The sequence below is a fragment of the Antedon bifida genome, chromosome 5, assembly GCF_963402885.1.
Source record: "Antedon bifida chromosome 5, ecAntBifi1.1, whole genome shotgun sequence".
Taxonomy (NCBI): domain Eukaryota; kingdom Metazoa; phylum Echinodermata; class Crinoidea; order Comatulida; family Antedonidae; genus Antedon; species Antedon bifida.
The window spans coordinates 18110226-18125750 of record NC_136230.1 but is presented as its reverse complement, the minus strand read 5'-3'; the positions used below and the strand labels follow the sequence as shown (position 1 = coordinate 18125750).

General features: G+C 32.8%; 1 protein-coding gene and 1 long non-coding RNA gene across 2 annotated transcripts in view; both read right to left on the bottom strand.

Moving 5' to 3' along the window:
* Positions 1 to 2934: 2934 nt before the first annotated feature.
* On the bottom strand, positions 2935 to 5046 carry LOC144842033 (uncharacterized). The gene is made up of 2 exons (XR_013612073.1): positions 4825 to 5046; positions 2935 to 3057 (listed from the first exon to the last, which is right to left on the bottom strand). It is a non-coding gene; the product is annotated as an uncharacterized LOC144842033 (long non-coding RNA).
* A 6907-nt stretch (positions 5047 to 11953) lies between these two features.
* Positions 11954 to 15525, bottom strand: part of LOC144843742 (metabotropic glutamate receptor 3-like) — a 35059-nt gene continuing 31487 nt past the window's right edge. Inside the window, exons 12-15 of the mRNA XM_078700665.1 lie at positions 14409 to 14635; positions 14150 to 14276; positions 12585 to 12691; positions 11954 to 12293 (exon numbers count right to left, since the gene is read on the bottom strand). Of these exons, the coding sequence (XP_078556791.1) occupies positions 12248 to 12293; positions 12585 to 12691; positions 14150 to 14276; positions 14409 to 14635 (507 nt within the window). The 3' untranslated portion in view covers positions 11954 to 12247. The remainder of the gene's footprint in view (positions 12294 to 12584; positions 12692 to 14149; positions 14277 to 14408; positions 14636 to 15525) is intronic.

Below are 15525 nucleotides of genomic sequence, written 5' to 3'. Positions count from 1 at the left end.
TGTTGACTCCATGATGAAGTTTATTAATCTTCGGAAGGGTTTTCTTTTCTAAAAATAAAAATAAATTAGAGATTTATTGATAATTTTATATTGAATTTCATTTCCAAAAAATTATCGGTGAGCTTGAAAGATGATGAAAGTGAATGAAATGAAAGGGACAGTTCGAATGATCTTTCGCTGGTACATTTTCTTACTTACGTTGTTTCTTCCTACTGTGAATCAAACTTTAGGCATGTATAAATAAAACTGTACACTAGTAACAGGACGAGTATCACGCGTCGTCCTGTTTCGTTACGTAACGTACCGTAGGCCATGTAAGACATAGAAAACTAAAATAACACTGTAGGCATACACATTGTAATAAAAGGAAAAAACTCTAAACCGTACAGTGGTATGTGATATATTTATAAAACGGCAAGGGTAAATACATTTGTAAGATTAAAAAACCGCTATGGCAAACTATAAAATTCGAGTCAGGCTTACAGGATGTATCATGAAGGAGCATAAATGTGATATTTGTTGACGAGTAGGCCTACGAGAATGAGTGCTGTTTACTAGGCTGTCAGAGAGCTATTATCAACAAAGTAATCTCTATTTTTTACCTTTATAATGCTTCTCTGACTATCGTATACATTATAAATTCCGTCAACAAATTAAATATACCATTGCGCACTATAAAACATTACTTACTAAAATTACATTGCTTCATATTTCGTTTAAAAGATCTGTTTATTAAATTGTGCCGAAGCAGATGACCGTCTTTGCTATGTGCGATTGACGATCTGATATATAATTAATAATTATTAAACATTAAGGGCCGTCTAAAATGAATTTGAATAAATTTACCTTTTAGAATACCGTGGATAACGATATCTTAGTTCTCCGATGTATTAAACAACAAAATTTTAAATAATTTGACAGCTCAGATAGAATCTTGAAAACAATCGTGTGATATGACAGGCGTGGGTATAATTTAAGGAAGGAACAAAACTATACAACGGAAACGATACTTAAGGACAATTTGAACGCTTTAACCAATACTAATTTGGTAGTAGGCCTAGATTTATTTCACCGGACATTACATCGTTCTTGAGTGTGTTTCGATATGACTGTATGAGCAAGTTATTTATATTCATGAACATTTTGCTAGAAAAGTTCTATTACCGAAATTAGTATGTTGTCTATTCATTTTTACGTAGACGCGTTAGAACTATAGGCGCCAGGGAGCACAGAATAATTAAAGTTTGGCTTCTCAAAGAATATAATACAAATTAAGAGTTGTCATGTTGTTTGGCTTTTATGAATCCAGTAGAAAAATTAAGTGTTAAAATGCACTGAATTCCGACTGTAATTCATGTTAATTATATAGGTGGGGCTATAAGTTTCCAAGGTTATGGGGATCTGGGTCTGGCTAAACTAGGTCTGCAAGTGAAATTAAAAAATTACAAATGTCAAGCTGTATTCAATATGCCATTTGGATTCCATGTTATTTGTTTTGCTATCAATTCTCCCTAATAAAATAGTAGCTCGAGTCCCCAAGAAATATTAGTAAGAACCACATACTAGACACAGACTCTGTTTATAACTTAGTTAGTTTTGTTTTTATTTGTTAGCAAAGAATATTCTCTGCGTTCACCAGCTGCGTTTATTATCCTTTTTTAGAAACTAATGATTAGTTAGTTATGACATGCCACAAAACGCCCAGAACCGCTGAGAAACAATATTTGTTATGGTAAATGCAGTCACAAATCCTAAAAACATTTCTTTTCGTCTGTTCGCTACGTAAAAACAACGAACACTAACAAGAGGATAAGTAACTATACATATTTATCAAAAGGCAAATTACTTTAATAAAAACGACATTGCTGGCTGATTGCTGTGGGTATCAGTGGCTTGATTAAAAAACAATGGCCTACAAATAAAATAAGAAAACAGCTAATTCAAAACGATGAAGTAAAACAGCCAGAAAGAAATTGCAAATCATTCGTGTTTAGTTGGCCTATCATGTACTGCATGTGCATTTTTCATACTATGTTATGAAAATGGTAATGGTTAATCACAATGTACCATTGGCCTACAATATGCCTACACTTGACTCCTTTATTGCAACTATACCCATTTCCACCTAGATTATATTACACTTTTGTTTACAGTTTTTAATTTATCAGAATAATAAGCCGGTTTTAAACAGATCTGCTAGAAATGATGGGTGTGTTCCGTTCTTATCTGTTCGTGAAAGGGAAGGCAGCTTTTATATAGTTATTTTCAGTGTCCTTAGGCCTAATTCTATCATTGCAAGTTTATCTATACGGTACTTACTATTATTTTATAATTAAAAATTACGATTATTTGAAATTTGAATACTATACATAATATTAACTGAACATTTTTTATCACATGATTATACAGAATGATGCCATTTATTATTTAAGTTACTTGTACATTGGGTGGGGATAGGCCCAATCAAATACAAACACTTTCACGTATTTACCAGCATGACAGTATGGTCGCCACCAATATTTTGAAAGTCTAAGTAATCAGAATTTACTTTTGAGGCCCACCTGACGAATCTAATATACTTCGACAGATATTATAAAGTTCCTTACCTTTATGTTTATCCATTGTTACTTGTAAGAATTAAATAATACGTACAGGAGATAATTATATACAAAAAGCTCGGAACCGTAAGAATACACGGAAACAGAGCTGTGACAGTATATCGGATTGCTCTTGATAATATTATGCTATAATTATATGGCGTAGGTACCGGTAAATTGGCAAACTGAACAACAGCCAATCGTGAACTGTAAATTACAAAGAAGCCTGAGTGCAATGGTTATAAACATGCCCATAATGTGGTCTCTTCCATAATATTATCGGTTATTGCATTTTATATGTGGTATTAATAAATCATGATCCAGAATTTATACATACCTGACAGACAGTGTGATGAAGTCAATTTGTACAGCTCTATAACTAATCCGATAAGTGTAGGTACTTGATGCTAGCCAATATTATTTAGTTCTCGTCCGCTAATTCGCTGATTCACATAACGACCTAGATTTTTTTGAGGGAGCAAAAAGGCGAATATGAAAAACTCAGTGTTTTTTGACAAATGCATTGTACCCCCAAAACATGAAAAATGAAGATTAATAAAATCAGACTATGAACAGGCCATTTTGTAGTTTTAATAAAGTTAATCACTTCCAAAGAAAAAAAAACACGAAAATAATTGTTTTCACTTATAAAAACACAAATAAACGGTTAAATTCAACCGAAAAAAACATTGTGTAATTGCTGAAATTCCTTACTGAAGTTTTACATTAAACATACTTGAATGTTAAGACAAATATATATGACGGATAAAGGGACATCAGGCAGGTGACAAGAAGTTTGAAGGCAAAGTTTAAAGTAAAACTATCATGATAGAGATAAAGATCCTTTGTCCGAGTGTATTTAAGAAATTGATGTACGAGCGGACAAACAGTCCATAAATGATGAAAAACAATACAAAAACATAATTTAAAACTGTTATTACGTGTGGTTGTATTATGAATGAAGTTTACTACGTTAGTGGTTAAGTTGGTGATTAATGACAGTTGGGTAGTGGTTACTGTATAACATTCGTGGTTTTTTATTTTGATGTGGTGGTTGGGTTAACATCCACGGATTAGGCCTACCTACCTAATCCTATAAAAATCATAATGATTGAAACCTCGACAGGCTTTCAACATTAGATATTATGTAGGCCTACTGCTCTGCCTAACTATTAATTTCCATTTGTACGTTTTGATTAGCAGAACAACAAACTGCGCACGTGTTGTGATCTTAGCAGCTGCACGCATTAATAGCCATTGATAATATTATGGTGCGTGAAATCAGCAGGCCTATCGTATTCTATCAACAAAAGAACGTGTTTTTATAGAAAATGGTGTGTGAAATTGTTTATGTAAACAATCTTCTAAAACCAACCAGTATCTAGACTGTGTCTATAGTGAATATGCTTATAACAACAATCAATTACCGGTGACTAAAGCAACAAACGAATAAATAATTCAGGTGAAAGAATTATCGCTAGAATTGTGCAGGTAATTGAGACTTGAATAATAATAATAATTTATAATAACCCCTCTCTCTCCTCCCTCTTTCAGATTTATTCATTCAGATTATACTGCACGGTAGACCTATATCGTATCCTATGCAAAATGAGGCCTATTTTTCGAGCGTACAAAGCTCAATTTAATGATAAGCATATTATAATAATGTAGGAATATATAATAATAATACTCTATCCATAATGCACGATCCTAAATTACCATATCTACGCCGTGTCAATTATCAACACCGTGAATAAATCTGAGCAGGTTTTAGCTTTAGTTAAAAAACAAAACAACAAAGAACATAAAATGAGTAGGCCTACGTAATAAAATTTGTATTTATGGTAGGTCTATCTACACATACAGCAAGATATAATGTACACAAATATTTATCGATAGTTGTTTGACCTACGTTTGATTTATAAATAATCTAATCACGCAAAATATGTTTGTTTTTAAAGTAGTGCCTACAGATCGGCGTCGTAGGCCTACACAATTACCGTCATGTATGGTAATTGTATAATACTATTATTAATATTACAGAAGTAAGAAAAATGACAGATTTTGTCTGAGTTGAGTGTCGATAAGTCTCCTATCTCCTATGTTTTTATGTTTGTACAGTATACACATACTAGTTAGGTCTAATGGGTAATAAATAAACATTATTAATATATTAATAATGAACGAGATAAGGATGGTTATGACAACTGATTTTAGTATACCTTACCTTTATTTTATCCTGGCCATAGGTGTTGGTGCACATACGTCATTAGCAGTGGAAGTTAATTCCTATAAATACTTATCACCTTATTTTTTCTGTATAACGGCCAACAGAAATAATACACTGTTTTTTGGATTGTAGGCCTACTTGTATGGTATTCGTCGCCGTTGAATAAACACCTTCATGATATAACTGTCGGTTCGATAATTACCAATCATGAGTCACAAATCACAGTACACACGCCAGAAAGCACATAATTATCATCTTATAAACGGTATGCCCTCTGTTGACAAATTGTAAATGCACACAGCAGCTGCACAATGGCGCGAATACAAAAAGCTGTGAATATCATAACGCATGAGAGAAACTAGTACAATTAAATTATGCAAATGCTTATTTTTTTAATTATTATTATTAGTAGTATTAGTATTAGTATTAGTTGTTGTTGTTGTTGTTATTAACATTGTGTAATTTGAAATGGCGCAAGGAAATCTTTGCGCAATTTTAACATTTTATTCTTTTACCTGTGTTTTTTAAAATAAATTATACGGATTTATATGAGCTTATATTTATCAAACACTGAAAATTACCATGCGCAGGGATCACAACCCATAACAAAAACACACAACAGTAAAAAGAAAAGAAAATATCACATTACACTAACAGATTTTTTTTGGAATACCAATACTGGTGGTATTCTATTTTAACTTAACTTAATTCAATTTGTTATTAGGTTATATTTGTTATTTCGTGGTTAACCGCCATCTTTATTCATTCATTTTTTTCAATTCAATTTTTTATACATCTTCTATCTTTTTTTCTTTTCGTAATATTCTGTTTTTGTATCCTCTTTAATATTATTGTAACACATATTTCATACTACTAATAAACTGAACATTATGTATGTTAAATCATATTGATATAGGCCTATTATGTCTATCACATTACAGTAATGCTAACAAATTGTATATTCTATTGTATAGTCTATATATAACTACACTCATCTTTTCATAACATTTAACTTCCAGTTTATATTTTTTGTTGCTATTATTATTAATTGTAATTGTTATAAGTATTTAAATTTGCATCCGTTTTTGTCAACAGGACCACAATGCAAAACAAGTATATTTCTACTTGATTGTGTATAATCCTGTATAAATATGTTGTTAAATAAATAAACTTATAACGGCCGCTAAATAATATTGTTATCTCCGGAATAGAAATTACAAGAAGGAATACATTGAAACTGCTATAAAGAAGCAAAAGATATTCCTCGATGTCAGACACTGACGTACAAACCACGTCAGCCAAATTTGACCAGATTGGTCATTAGTCACAACCCTATGTTGCCTCCATTACGGGCTATTATTGAGAAACAAATGCCCATTCTACAGTCCACAAAACGTCTCAGGACTGTTTTTCCGGAACCACCCATTATTGCATTTCGTAGACCTTGTTGAACTCATAAATGTGAAAACGCCCACAAATGTGAAAACAACCACAAATGTGAAAACGTATCACCCACAAATATGAAAACAATCACAATGTGAAAACGCATCACCCACAAATGTGAAAACAACCACAAATGTGAAAAAGCATCACCCACAAATGTGAAAACAGCGCCCACATACGTTTTCACATTAATTTGTGGGCGTTTTCACATTGTTGGTTCAACAGACCTCCCAACCTTCGTGATATATTAGTAAGATCCAAATTTAAGAGTGAAATTAACTCTCATGGCAGCCAGAATTTGGGCAGTCACATTTGCGGCAAATCTTGTAAAACTTGTTCATTGGTTGACTCTACTGAAAAATTTAAGAGTAAACCAAACTGGCCGCATTTTTCGGATAAGACAATCATTGTCTAACCTAAAACGTCATTTATCTCATATAGGCCTACTGTAATATTTGTGGTAAACAGTATGTCGGGGAAACAAAAAACACGCTCCGTATGAGAATGACACAACACAGATCAGCTATCAAAACATTAAAGCTTGATCAACCTGTAGCCGAACATTTTAATTCAACTGGTCACTCGATTGCAAATTTCAGAGTTATTGCAATAGACCACGATGTCAAATGGAGCGACAAAACTCGCAAAGACAAAGAAAACCACTGGGAATTACTACTTAAAACCACAAAACCGTTTGAACTTAACATTAGGAACATACTCCCAGATCGATAAAATTACTCTATTGACTACCTAAATTTAAGTTTCAATACTAACCACCATTTAAGCTGTTTTTAGTCGCGTGCAACGCGACCTTACGGCTCACTATGTCGGTTGGTTGGTCGGTCGGTCGGTAAACACTAACTAACACTTGTATATGGCCTTGTCTTAATATGATATCAGTTTCATCTAGCTACTTTTTCAGAGTATATTCCTTATGGCCAGGAATCGATGTGGTTATGTTTTCACGGTGCGCAATCAAAAATTACGCGGTCTACGCACCAATTCACGTGTAAGTTAAAATGGTGAAAATATGCTAAATTTAAAAATTAATATATATCGTCAGAATGCTCGGGAACACCTATTTTGCATTTCATTTTCTTAAAGTGTATCGAATAATGTATGATTTATTATGAAATTAAGAGAACAAAAGTTGAATAAGTCATCATTAATTGCTTATTAAATTTAAAAAAAGCAGATTTTACTTCTTACATAAAATCCACAAAGCAGGCAATCCTGGTAGACCCATTATTTCGGGCAATGGCACTGTTACAGAGAAAATGTCTGAATATGTGGATGATTTACTTACATGTGACTGATCTCCCTTCATACATTCAGGACCGCAAAATTAACCAAATTCAAAATTTACCTAATAATTCTGTTCTGGCTACATTTGATGTTTCATCGTTGTATACTAATATTATATCCCTCACGAAGAAGGAGCCGACGCATGCATTTTAAATTACGAACAAATTCTAGGCAAAACGCCTACTATAGTACGAGAACGAGAACTGGTCATGTTGATTTTTACCAACAACAATTTTATTTTTGGCAATGACCATTACCTCCAAATTAATGGCACAGCGATGAGCACAAAAATGGCGCCATCTTTTGCAAATTTATTTATGGGACAATTTGAGGCCAATTTTCTGCCCCTCCAACCTAATAAACCACTTGTTTGGTTTAGATACATTGACGACATCTTCATGATCTGGACTCATGGTGAAGATAATCTGGATTCATTTCTTCTGAATATTCCGAGTTGCACCCACCCCATAACTTCGAGGACCGTGTGACCCTAGTCTCTGAATAAAATATATGATTCAAATTCGCCCCCTGGATTTACAAATAAAAAAATAATATAATTCCCAGAGGGGTGTTGACATACAAAACGTCCAATTTAGCTCCCTTTTCGACCTTCGAGTATAAACTCACGAACAAGACACGTATGGGAAGATGAGCCGGTCTCGGTGACAACTCGTCTTTCTGTAGGTAACTTCGATGAACATCACAGACAAATCGCCAGGGCATGCGCCCGGTAATGGGTCCGACGGCGGGAGCACACTTATTAATTATTTTTTTAAATTATGAGTCCGGCAGGTATAGGACGATATAGACCAGGAGGAAATTAAGATGGGTGTCATCCGTCTCGGAAATTTGACGGACCATTTTTTTTTATACCATTTTAGAGGACACTGATTCCTTTTGTTATAATTTCGTATCCCAGCTGGGTAGAACTAGTACTTGTACTTCACCGTCCCTATCCTACCACTTATGATGATAGAGTCGCTCCCACTCTGCATATTTCTGGGTTCTCAGCTGTTGGACTATGCTAATTTTGGTCCCATGAAATAATCCTTTCGATGTGGTAGAGGAAGGATTGTAGTTCAAATTGTCTAATGCTCCAACTACTAGATGGGCACACAATATTACACTACCTACACATCGAGTGAGTTTAGAGATCCCACAATCTGAAGGATTCGTTTGTAAGTGATGCTTATACCTAATTGCGCAAGTTAATCTACTAATAAACATTTTTATTAACGTTGTACCTCAAATGCTATACCTTTCACTCTCGATCTCTTTCTGTTTTTGTTAGTGATACCTTTGAGTATTCATGAAGCTTTTGGTATGGAATCTTCTCTGCAAAAAAAATACAGTTGTTGCTGCAATGTTCTGTCTTTGTGATTGATCTGATGTTTTCTTAACCTGTCCAGCTTTTTATGATTGCTTCTGGTGTCCCATAGTCTCCATAGTCTAATGGAAGTGGTAAAGCTTTTAGTTGTTTACATTAAGTAAAAATGCTACGTATACACATTCAATGTTTCCTCTTATTTGTGGACATCGTAAACTTTCTGATGTGACGGACTGGTATATAATGCATGTTGATCAGTCCATTGTAAGTATTGAAATGTAAGCTACGTTCACAATTTACACCTAGTCATATAGTTTCGGAAGTAAATTCTGTGAAATAAACAAACCTAAATAAGTGACAATCCTGGTGGTTAACAGATAAATATAAATGTTCATTTCCCATCATTTGATTTGTACATTGTCACTATGGGTCTCTATACTTTTGATTATAATTTGTAAAATATTATTTTAAAAAGTTTTTTTTTTAAGTTAAAGTTATAGACAGGCAGCCCAGAGACATTCGGTTAGATGACCTACTGTAGGTACCAATATCTGACTATGTGGGTGTGAGGTTACCTGAAGTCAAAGAAAATGCTATATCATAACATTGGTAGCCTGTGGTATATACAAAACTGTATCTAAGGTAGGTTGCTGGTGGTATCTGCAATGTCTATGTAGGCTACTTGGGTATGGGGTGGGGGAAGGGGTTTCTGTAGTCAAACTTCAGCGGGGTCTGTCAGGACCAAGTGTATAAGTGGTCTGTAATATTATATGGTCATTTGGTATTCCTTACAATGTCTGAAATGATATAATATTGGTTGCTGTTGTTATCTACAATGTATAAGATAGCCTAGTTGAGGTGAAGGGAGGGTCTCTAGTCAAAATTTAGGGTGTCTGGTACTTGCGGTGCAGCGGACAAATAGTCTGTCGTTACCCATTAGTATTGTATAAATTCAACTTCATTTATTCTATCCCCATTTTTAGGCGGCTTATTGCAGTGGATAAAATGCCTGTCATTTGTGAATTTGGTATGAGGATGTCAATGAGCATTTCATGGTGAAATTAGGTGGTATCTCACTCATCTATGCTATCCCCATTTTTAGGCCCTCCGTCCGTATAGGGGTGGGGGGGGGGGGGGGTGTCTGGCAGGCCTATTGCAGCGGATAAAATGTCTGTCGTTTGTGAATTTGGTCCCCCACGTCTATACGCAGCGGGGGGCACCCGGCAGAAAAGTAAATGAATGTAAACAAAGTGTATTAATGCAGTAAATCAATATATATGTAACTAGAGGGTACTCCGAGAGTACAAACCTCCCCCTACTGTAAAATTCCCCTACATAAAATGTCCCCGGAAAATACATATATTTTTTTACATTTTTTTAAATTAGTTCTAAATGTAAATAGACTAACTGCACACTACAAAGTTGTGGATGAGAGTTTGGTGTAATGGTTATGTATCCAGCCTCTCACAGTTGAGATCGCAGGTTCAAGTCCCGCTGAGATTTTTTTTTTTTATTATTTTTTTATTTCTTTTTTTTGGGGGGACCTTGATCTTTGACCCTGACCCTTCAAAATTTAACCACAATTATATGATGAGTCATTGATCATTGTGGCTAAGTTTGGTGAGAATCGGATAAAAACTGTGGTCTCTAGGCAGTAAAATAGTTTTTTGTTAGTTGTGACCTTGACCTCTGACCTTTTCCTCTCAAATTCGAACTCGTCCGAGCTTTTGAGGCATAGATCATTGTGTCCAAATTTGGTGAGAATCGGATAAAAACTGTGGCCTCCAGGCTGTTCACAGACAGACACACACACACACACACACACACACACACACACACAAACATACAGGGGTGAAAACATAACCTCCTTGGCGGAGGTAATAACATAATTGTTTGCAATTAACAATTGTTTTATCAGCAGGCAAATACTTGCCACTTGGATTATCCAACTGTCATCACATTGGAATGGATAAACTTTTAGCCAATCAGAATGCCAGATTTTGTATGGAGGCCCAAAATGGCCATAGTTTGAAGTTGATAATATTATAATCCAGCAAGCACCGACAGACTACCTTGTGTTTTTTTTCTCCAGATCGTAATTGATGAAATCATTGTTAATTTTAATATGTATTATTCTTATTTTTTTTTCAACCTGTTATTGGTGTTTTACACTGTTGGTTTGAAATAAGGAATAAAAATATATAGAACTGTTATATAAAATACTGTGATTTTAAAAAAAAAAGGTAATTGAAATGATATACAGTATAAATATATACATATCGGATCATTTAAGCCCAATATCACAATTTCATATCCATTTTGTTACCGAAATGTGAGACTATAAGGTCAAAGGTCAATATTATTGTTTCCAATAATTTGTGGACAAAATTTTTCATTAAATCAAATATTAACATATATGTCATATATATACCATCTTAACCAAAGAGCCTAAACGCAAAGACAGACAGATTAGAGAATTACATATAAGGAGAAATAAAGAGAAGACCATGAACCGGGACACTGGAGCCCACGAACTCTCGCATTTGTACAATGATTTGATAGACACATCACCTGGCCGAGCCCCGCACAACCTCCAATCTACAACCGGAGGCGTACGACGTCATCAACAGATGACGTCAAACATGACCAAGCTGCATTAACATTCCGCAGTCATTTGAGAATGATCTCTGATAGAGATCGAAACGTCAGAGTAAGTACTCCGTTTTAGCTTTTACAAAAACGAAATTTTGTCATCTATATAAAATCGAAGCTAAATGAAATTTTTCCAAGATTCATTAATGTGTTTTTCTATAACCTCCTGATTAAACTCAAGTTTAAAAAAACAATGGGATAATCAAGAAGATTAGGAAGATCTAAATTGTTATTATCAGGGCTAAAAACAGAATAAAAAAATGTATTAAGTAAGTGTGCTTTGTCTTTTACAGTGTAAGCTGATTGATTATTAAATTGTAGTTCCTAAGGATCCATGACCAAAAACGTTTCGGATTAAGACTCAAGTTACAACATAAAGAATTAACATAGGTACGATACTTAAATTGACAAAGTCTTTTGACCTAGCAAATCAAAAATGTTCACTATTTACCCTATTTTCTCTAAAATATGATTCTTTAGATTTCAGTGCAACATAAAGTTCATTATCAAACCAGAGTTTTCTCTTAGGTTTGAAAACAGGGACGAGATCTTTAACAGTAGCCTCAATTATGTCAACAGCAAGATCAAGTTGTAGAGAACTATAGTGTATAATTAACTAATATTAGCTTTTGCTTTGATTGGAAAATTTAATCATAATTGATGCTTTCTTTATTTATCACTTCTTCATCTTTATTAAATTAAGTGTTCATCATTCGGTATACCATGAGAATGTTGAGCCCTGTGAAATAAAAATTACATATTTTTTGTAAATACATATTTTCATGTGTATTTATAAGATTATACTTCTTGTCTCTAAAATTTGGTTGATAAATTTAACAAATACAGTACTTACTGAATACTTAATACTAAAGTACAGTACAAGAAAGTTCTTGCAAATATACAACATAGATACTGTAGATTGGGGGCTACTGTATCATGATAAAATAAATTCCAACGAGTTCTAAACCAGGTCTAAACTACATTCAGTCTTACTGTATTACAATTGTATAGAAAACAAAAACATACATACATTGCACATTTGAGTAATTTTCTTTCTTGTGAGAGGACTTGTATTAGCTGATGGTCCTTGTCACTTTGTTTTAACATCTTCAATATGGGTTCAAGTGTATCTGTTGCCTTTGGAAATAGTTAATAGTTAAAATTAAAATAAATGTAAATAATGTCATATCTTAAATCTGTAAATCATTACAGAGTGAGTGAACTAAAACTAATTCTCATTTATTATCTGATACACAGTATTTGAAAAAAAATAAAATAAAATCCCCTAGCTGGGTCAGAATGGAAAGCTAGCTTCAGTATACCATGAAGATATGAGTTAACTATTTCTCTATGGTATACTCGTTGAACCTTTTAGCTCATGAAAATATACTTCCATTCCATGATTATTGTTTGTTTGTTTATTACATTTTCCACAAATAACAAAAAAACAAATAATACAGTTGTTCATTCTAATACAACATAGATTAATTATAAATTAGATTAAAAGAAACATGTGTGTAGATGGAGGTCAAATAAGTTGAAGAAATTAAAGGTTGATCCCCATTTCAAACATTATTATACATACATTATTATTATTATTATTATTATTATTATACAATTATAAATATGTGATAAAAAGAAATGAGTTAAAAAAAATGAGTTAAAAAAAAAAATAAATATATAAACAGAGTAGTATTCGGATAGGCCTATGGGATAAATAGCAAATATGCATATGAAAATATGTAAAATCATGGCACATATTACAATAACAATATAATGGAAATGTAATTGATACATTATTTGAGAGAAAAGGATATATATAGGCAAAACAAATAAGATTGCGCATGTCAGGCAATTACTCACCCTATGTACAGACCAGAGATTTCTTGAGGTTATATTTAAAATTAGCAATGGATGGTTTGTTTTTTAGTTCAAATGAGAGAGAATTCCAAAGTTTGGGACCAGTATATAAAACAGAATTACGTCTAAGGTTTGTTGTGAAAGCTTTGGTTACAATTACATACATCATCTGCATGTCTAGTATTAAATGTATGCTTGACAGATGATTTAACAAATGATAAAGAAATATGAGGTTGAATAATTCAATTATGAATACGATTATTACAAAACATCAAATATTTCTTACAGCAACACAATTATGTTCAGCCTGTGTGTTCTAAATAATATATGTACCGTAATTATTATTTTATTTTAGTTCTCTTTATCAACACAAAGACTGCTGATTCTTTTTAAAATGTATTTCAAAAGCTAAAACATGGTCAGACTTTTACTATTGGGAAGAGCAATTTCGAGATGGCACAGTTTATAGGACGGTGTCAAATATCTATGGAGATGGCATGGGATAAAAATAATTTTGAGAAAAGCTTGCCACTGAATGGAACTACTGACTAATTACTTTTGCCATTAAATGGAATAAAATTACAAATGTCATGTAATATCAAATCAACCAATAAAATTTTGAGGATATACTTTATGTTTGTTACAAAACATTATGTATTAGTTTTGTAACAACAACATATCTACTATACTGAATACTTTACATATACAATACATTTCTTGTCAGATACTACTTACATAAGCTGACCTTTCCAGCAACCACTTAATGTTGGTTTCGTCAAGATCAACACTCTCAACGAGATCCTCAAGAGCTTGGTGCTCTACTTGATACATTTTCACCAAAGAGGTCATGTGATCATCATAGCTGAAATTATTTAAAAACAAACAACCCTAATGTGAAATACTATTAAGTATTAAACTAAAATGGTACTGTATGTGTGAATTGTTAACTTATATTAATATCAATATTCAAATTCATTATTATACTGTACTAAACCTAATATACATCTCCTTCAGTTCTTTGTATAGATCATTGGCTTGTTCTACAGCTTTATCCCGCTCATTTTCGATCAAAGAAAATTCTTTCTCCTTTCTGGCAAGGAATTCCACAAAATTATCTGACATGCCATCACTTGTTAATCTAGTAGATGAATCTTCCAGGTAAGGAGCAGTTGATTTTGATTGTCTAATATTAGCAGATGTGCTTTCACTAGTACAATTCTTCTGAAACAATGCATAAATCAATATAATGTGTAACAGTACCCTAGCTAGAATCTATTATTAATACAAAGTGTGAAGGTTCTTTCATTTTTTTCCTTTCATTCAAAAGTGGGTGCATCACAGAACAAAAACAATCCGATACATGCTGGTATTTATTACGATTAGAATCAACTTATTTTTCACAGTTTTAACTGTTGAAAGAGGAAATAAATTACCGCAATAGGCCCATATTAAATAAAATTTTAGAAATTTTAACTTTTTATTATCTTAAAGATGTATATTTTTTGTTGTTGAATATGCCATTTTAATGTCACATAATAGTTATCCACTTTGACCAAAAATTAGATCGAAAAAAAAATTATTTACCTTAAAAAATTGTAATTTAAAGCAAGAAATAGTCAAATTGGCTGTCAGCCAATGGATTTTTGGTTGAATTTAACCATTAATTTTGTTATTTTATAAGGGAAGACATTATTTTTTCCCGTTTTTTTTGCTACGGAAGTGAATAATATTAAAACTACAAAATAAACTATTCAAAGTCTGATTTTGATTGAATCTGATTTTATTAATCTTCATTTTTCATGTTTTTTGGGGGACAATACATCTTTAACATTTTATAATTCTATAGTTCTATATTTTATATTTGTTGAGTTGAAATATGTACTTTTTATAGTAAGCTGATGTAATCCATCTCATTCTTTTGTTTATTGCCTCATGAGGGATGAATACAGATATTACTGATATAGTGTAGTTCAATTTGTCACCTTAAATTAGATTGAAAAAATGTAGGGATACTTTTTCTATAATGAAAACCCCAAAATTGGTGACTTGCAATGTCTGGATAGTGAAAAAATATAATGAATGGATAGTGAACTTCTTAACAATTTTCATGA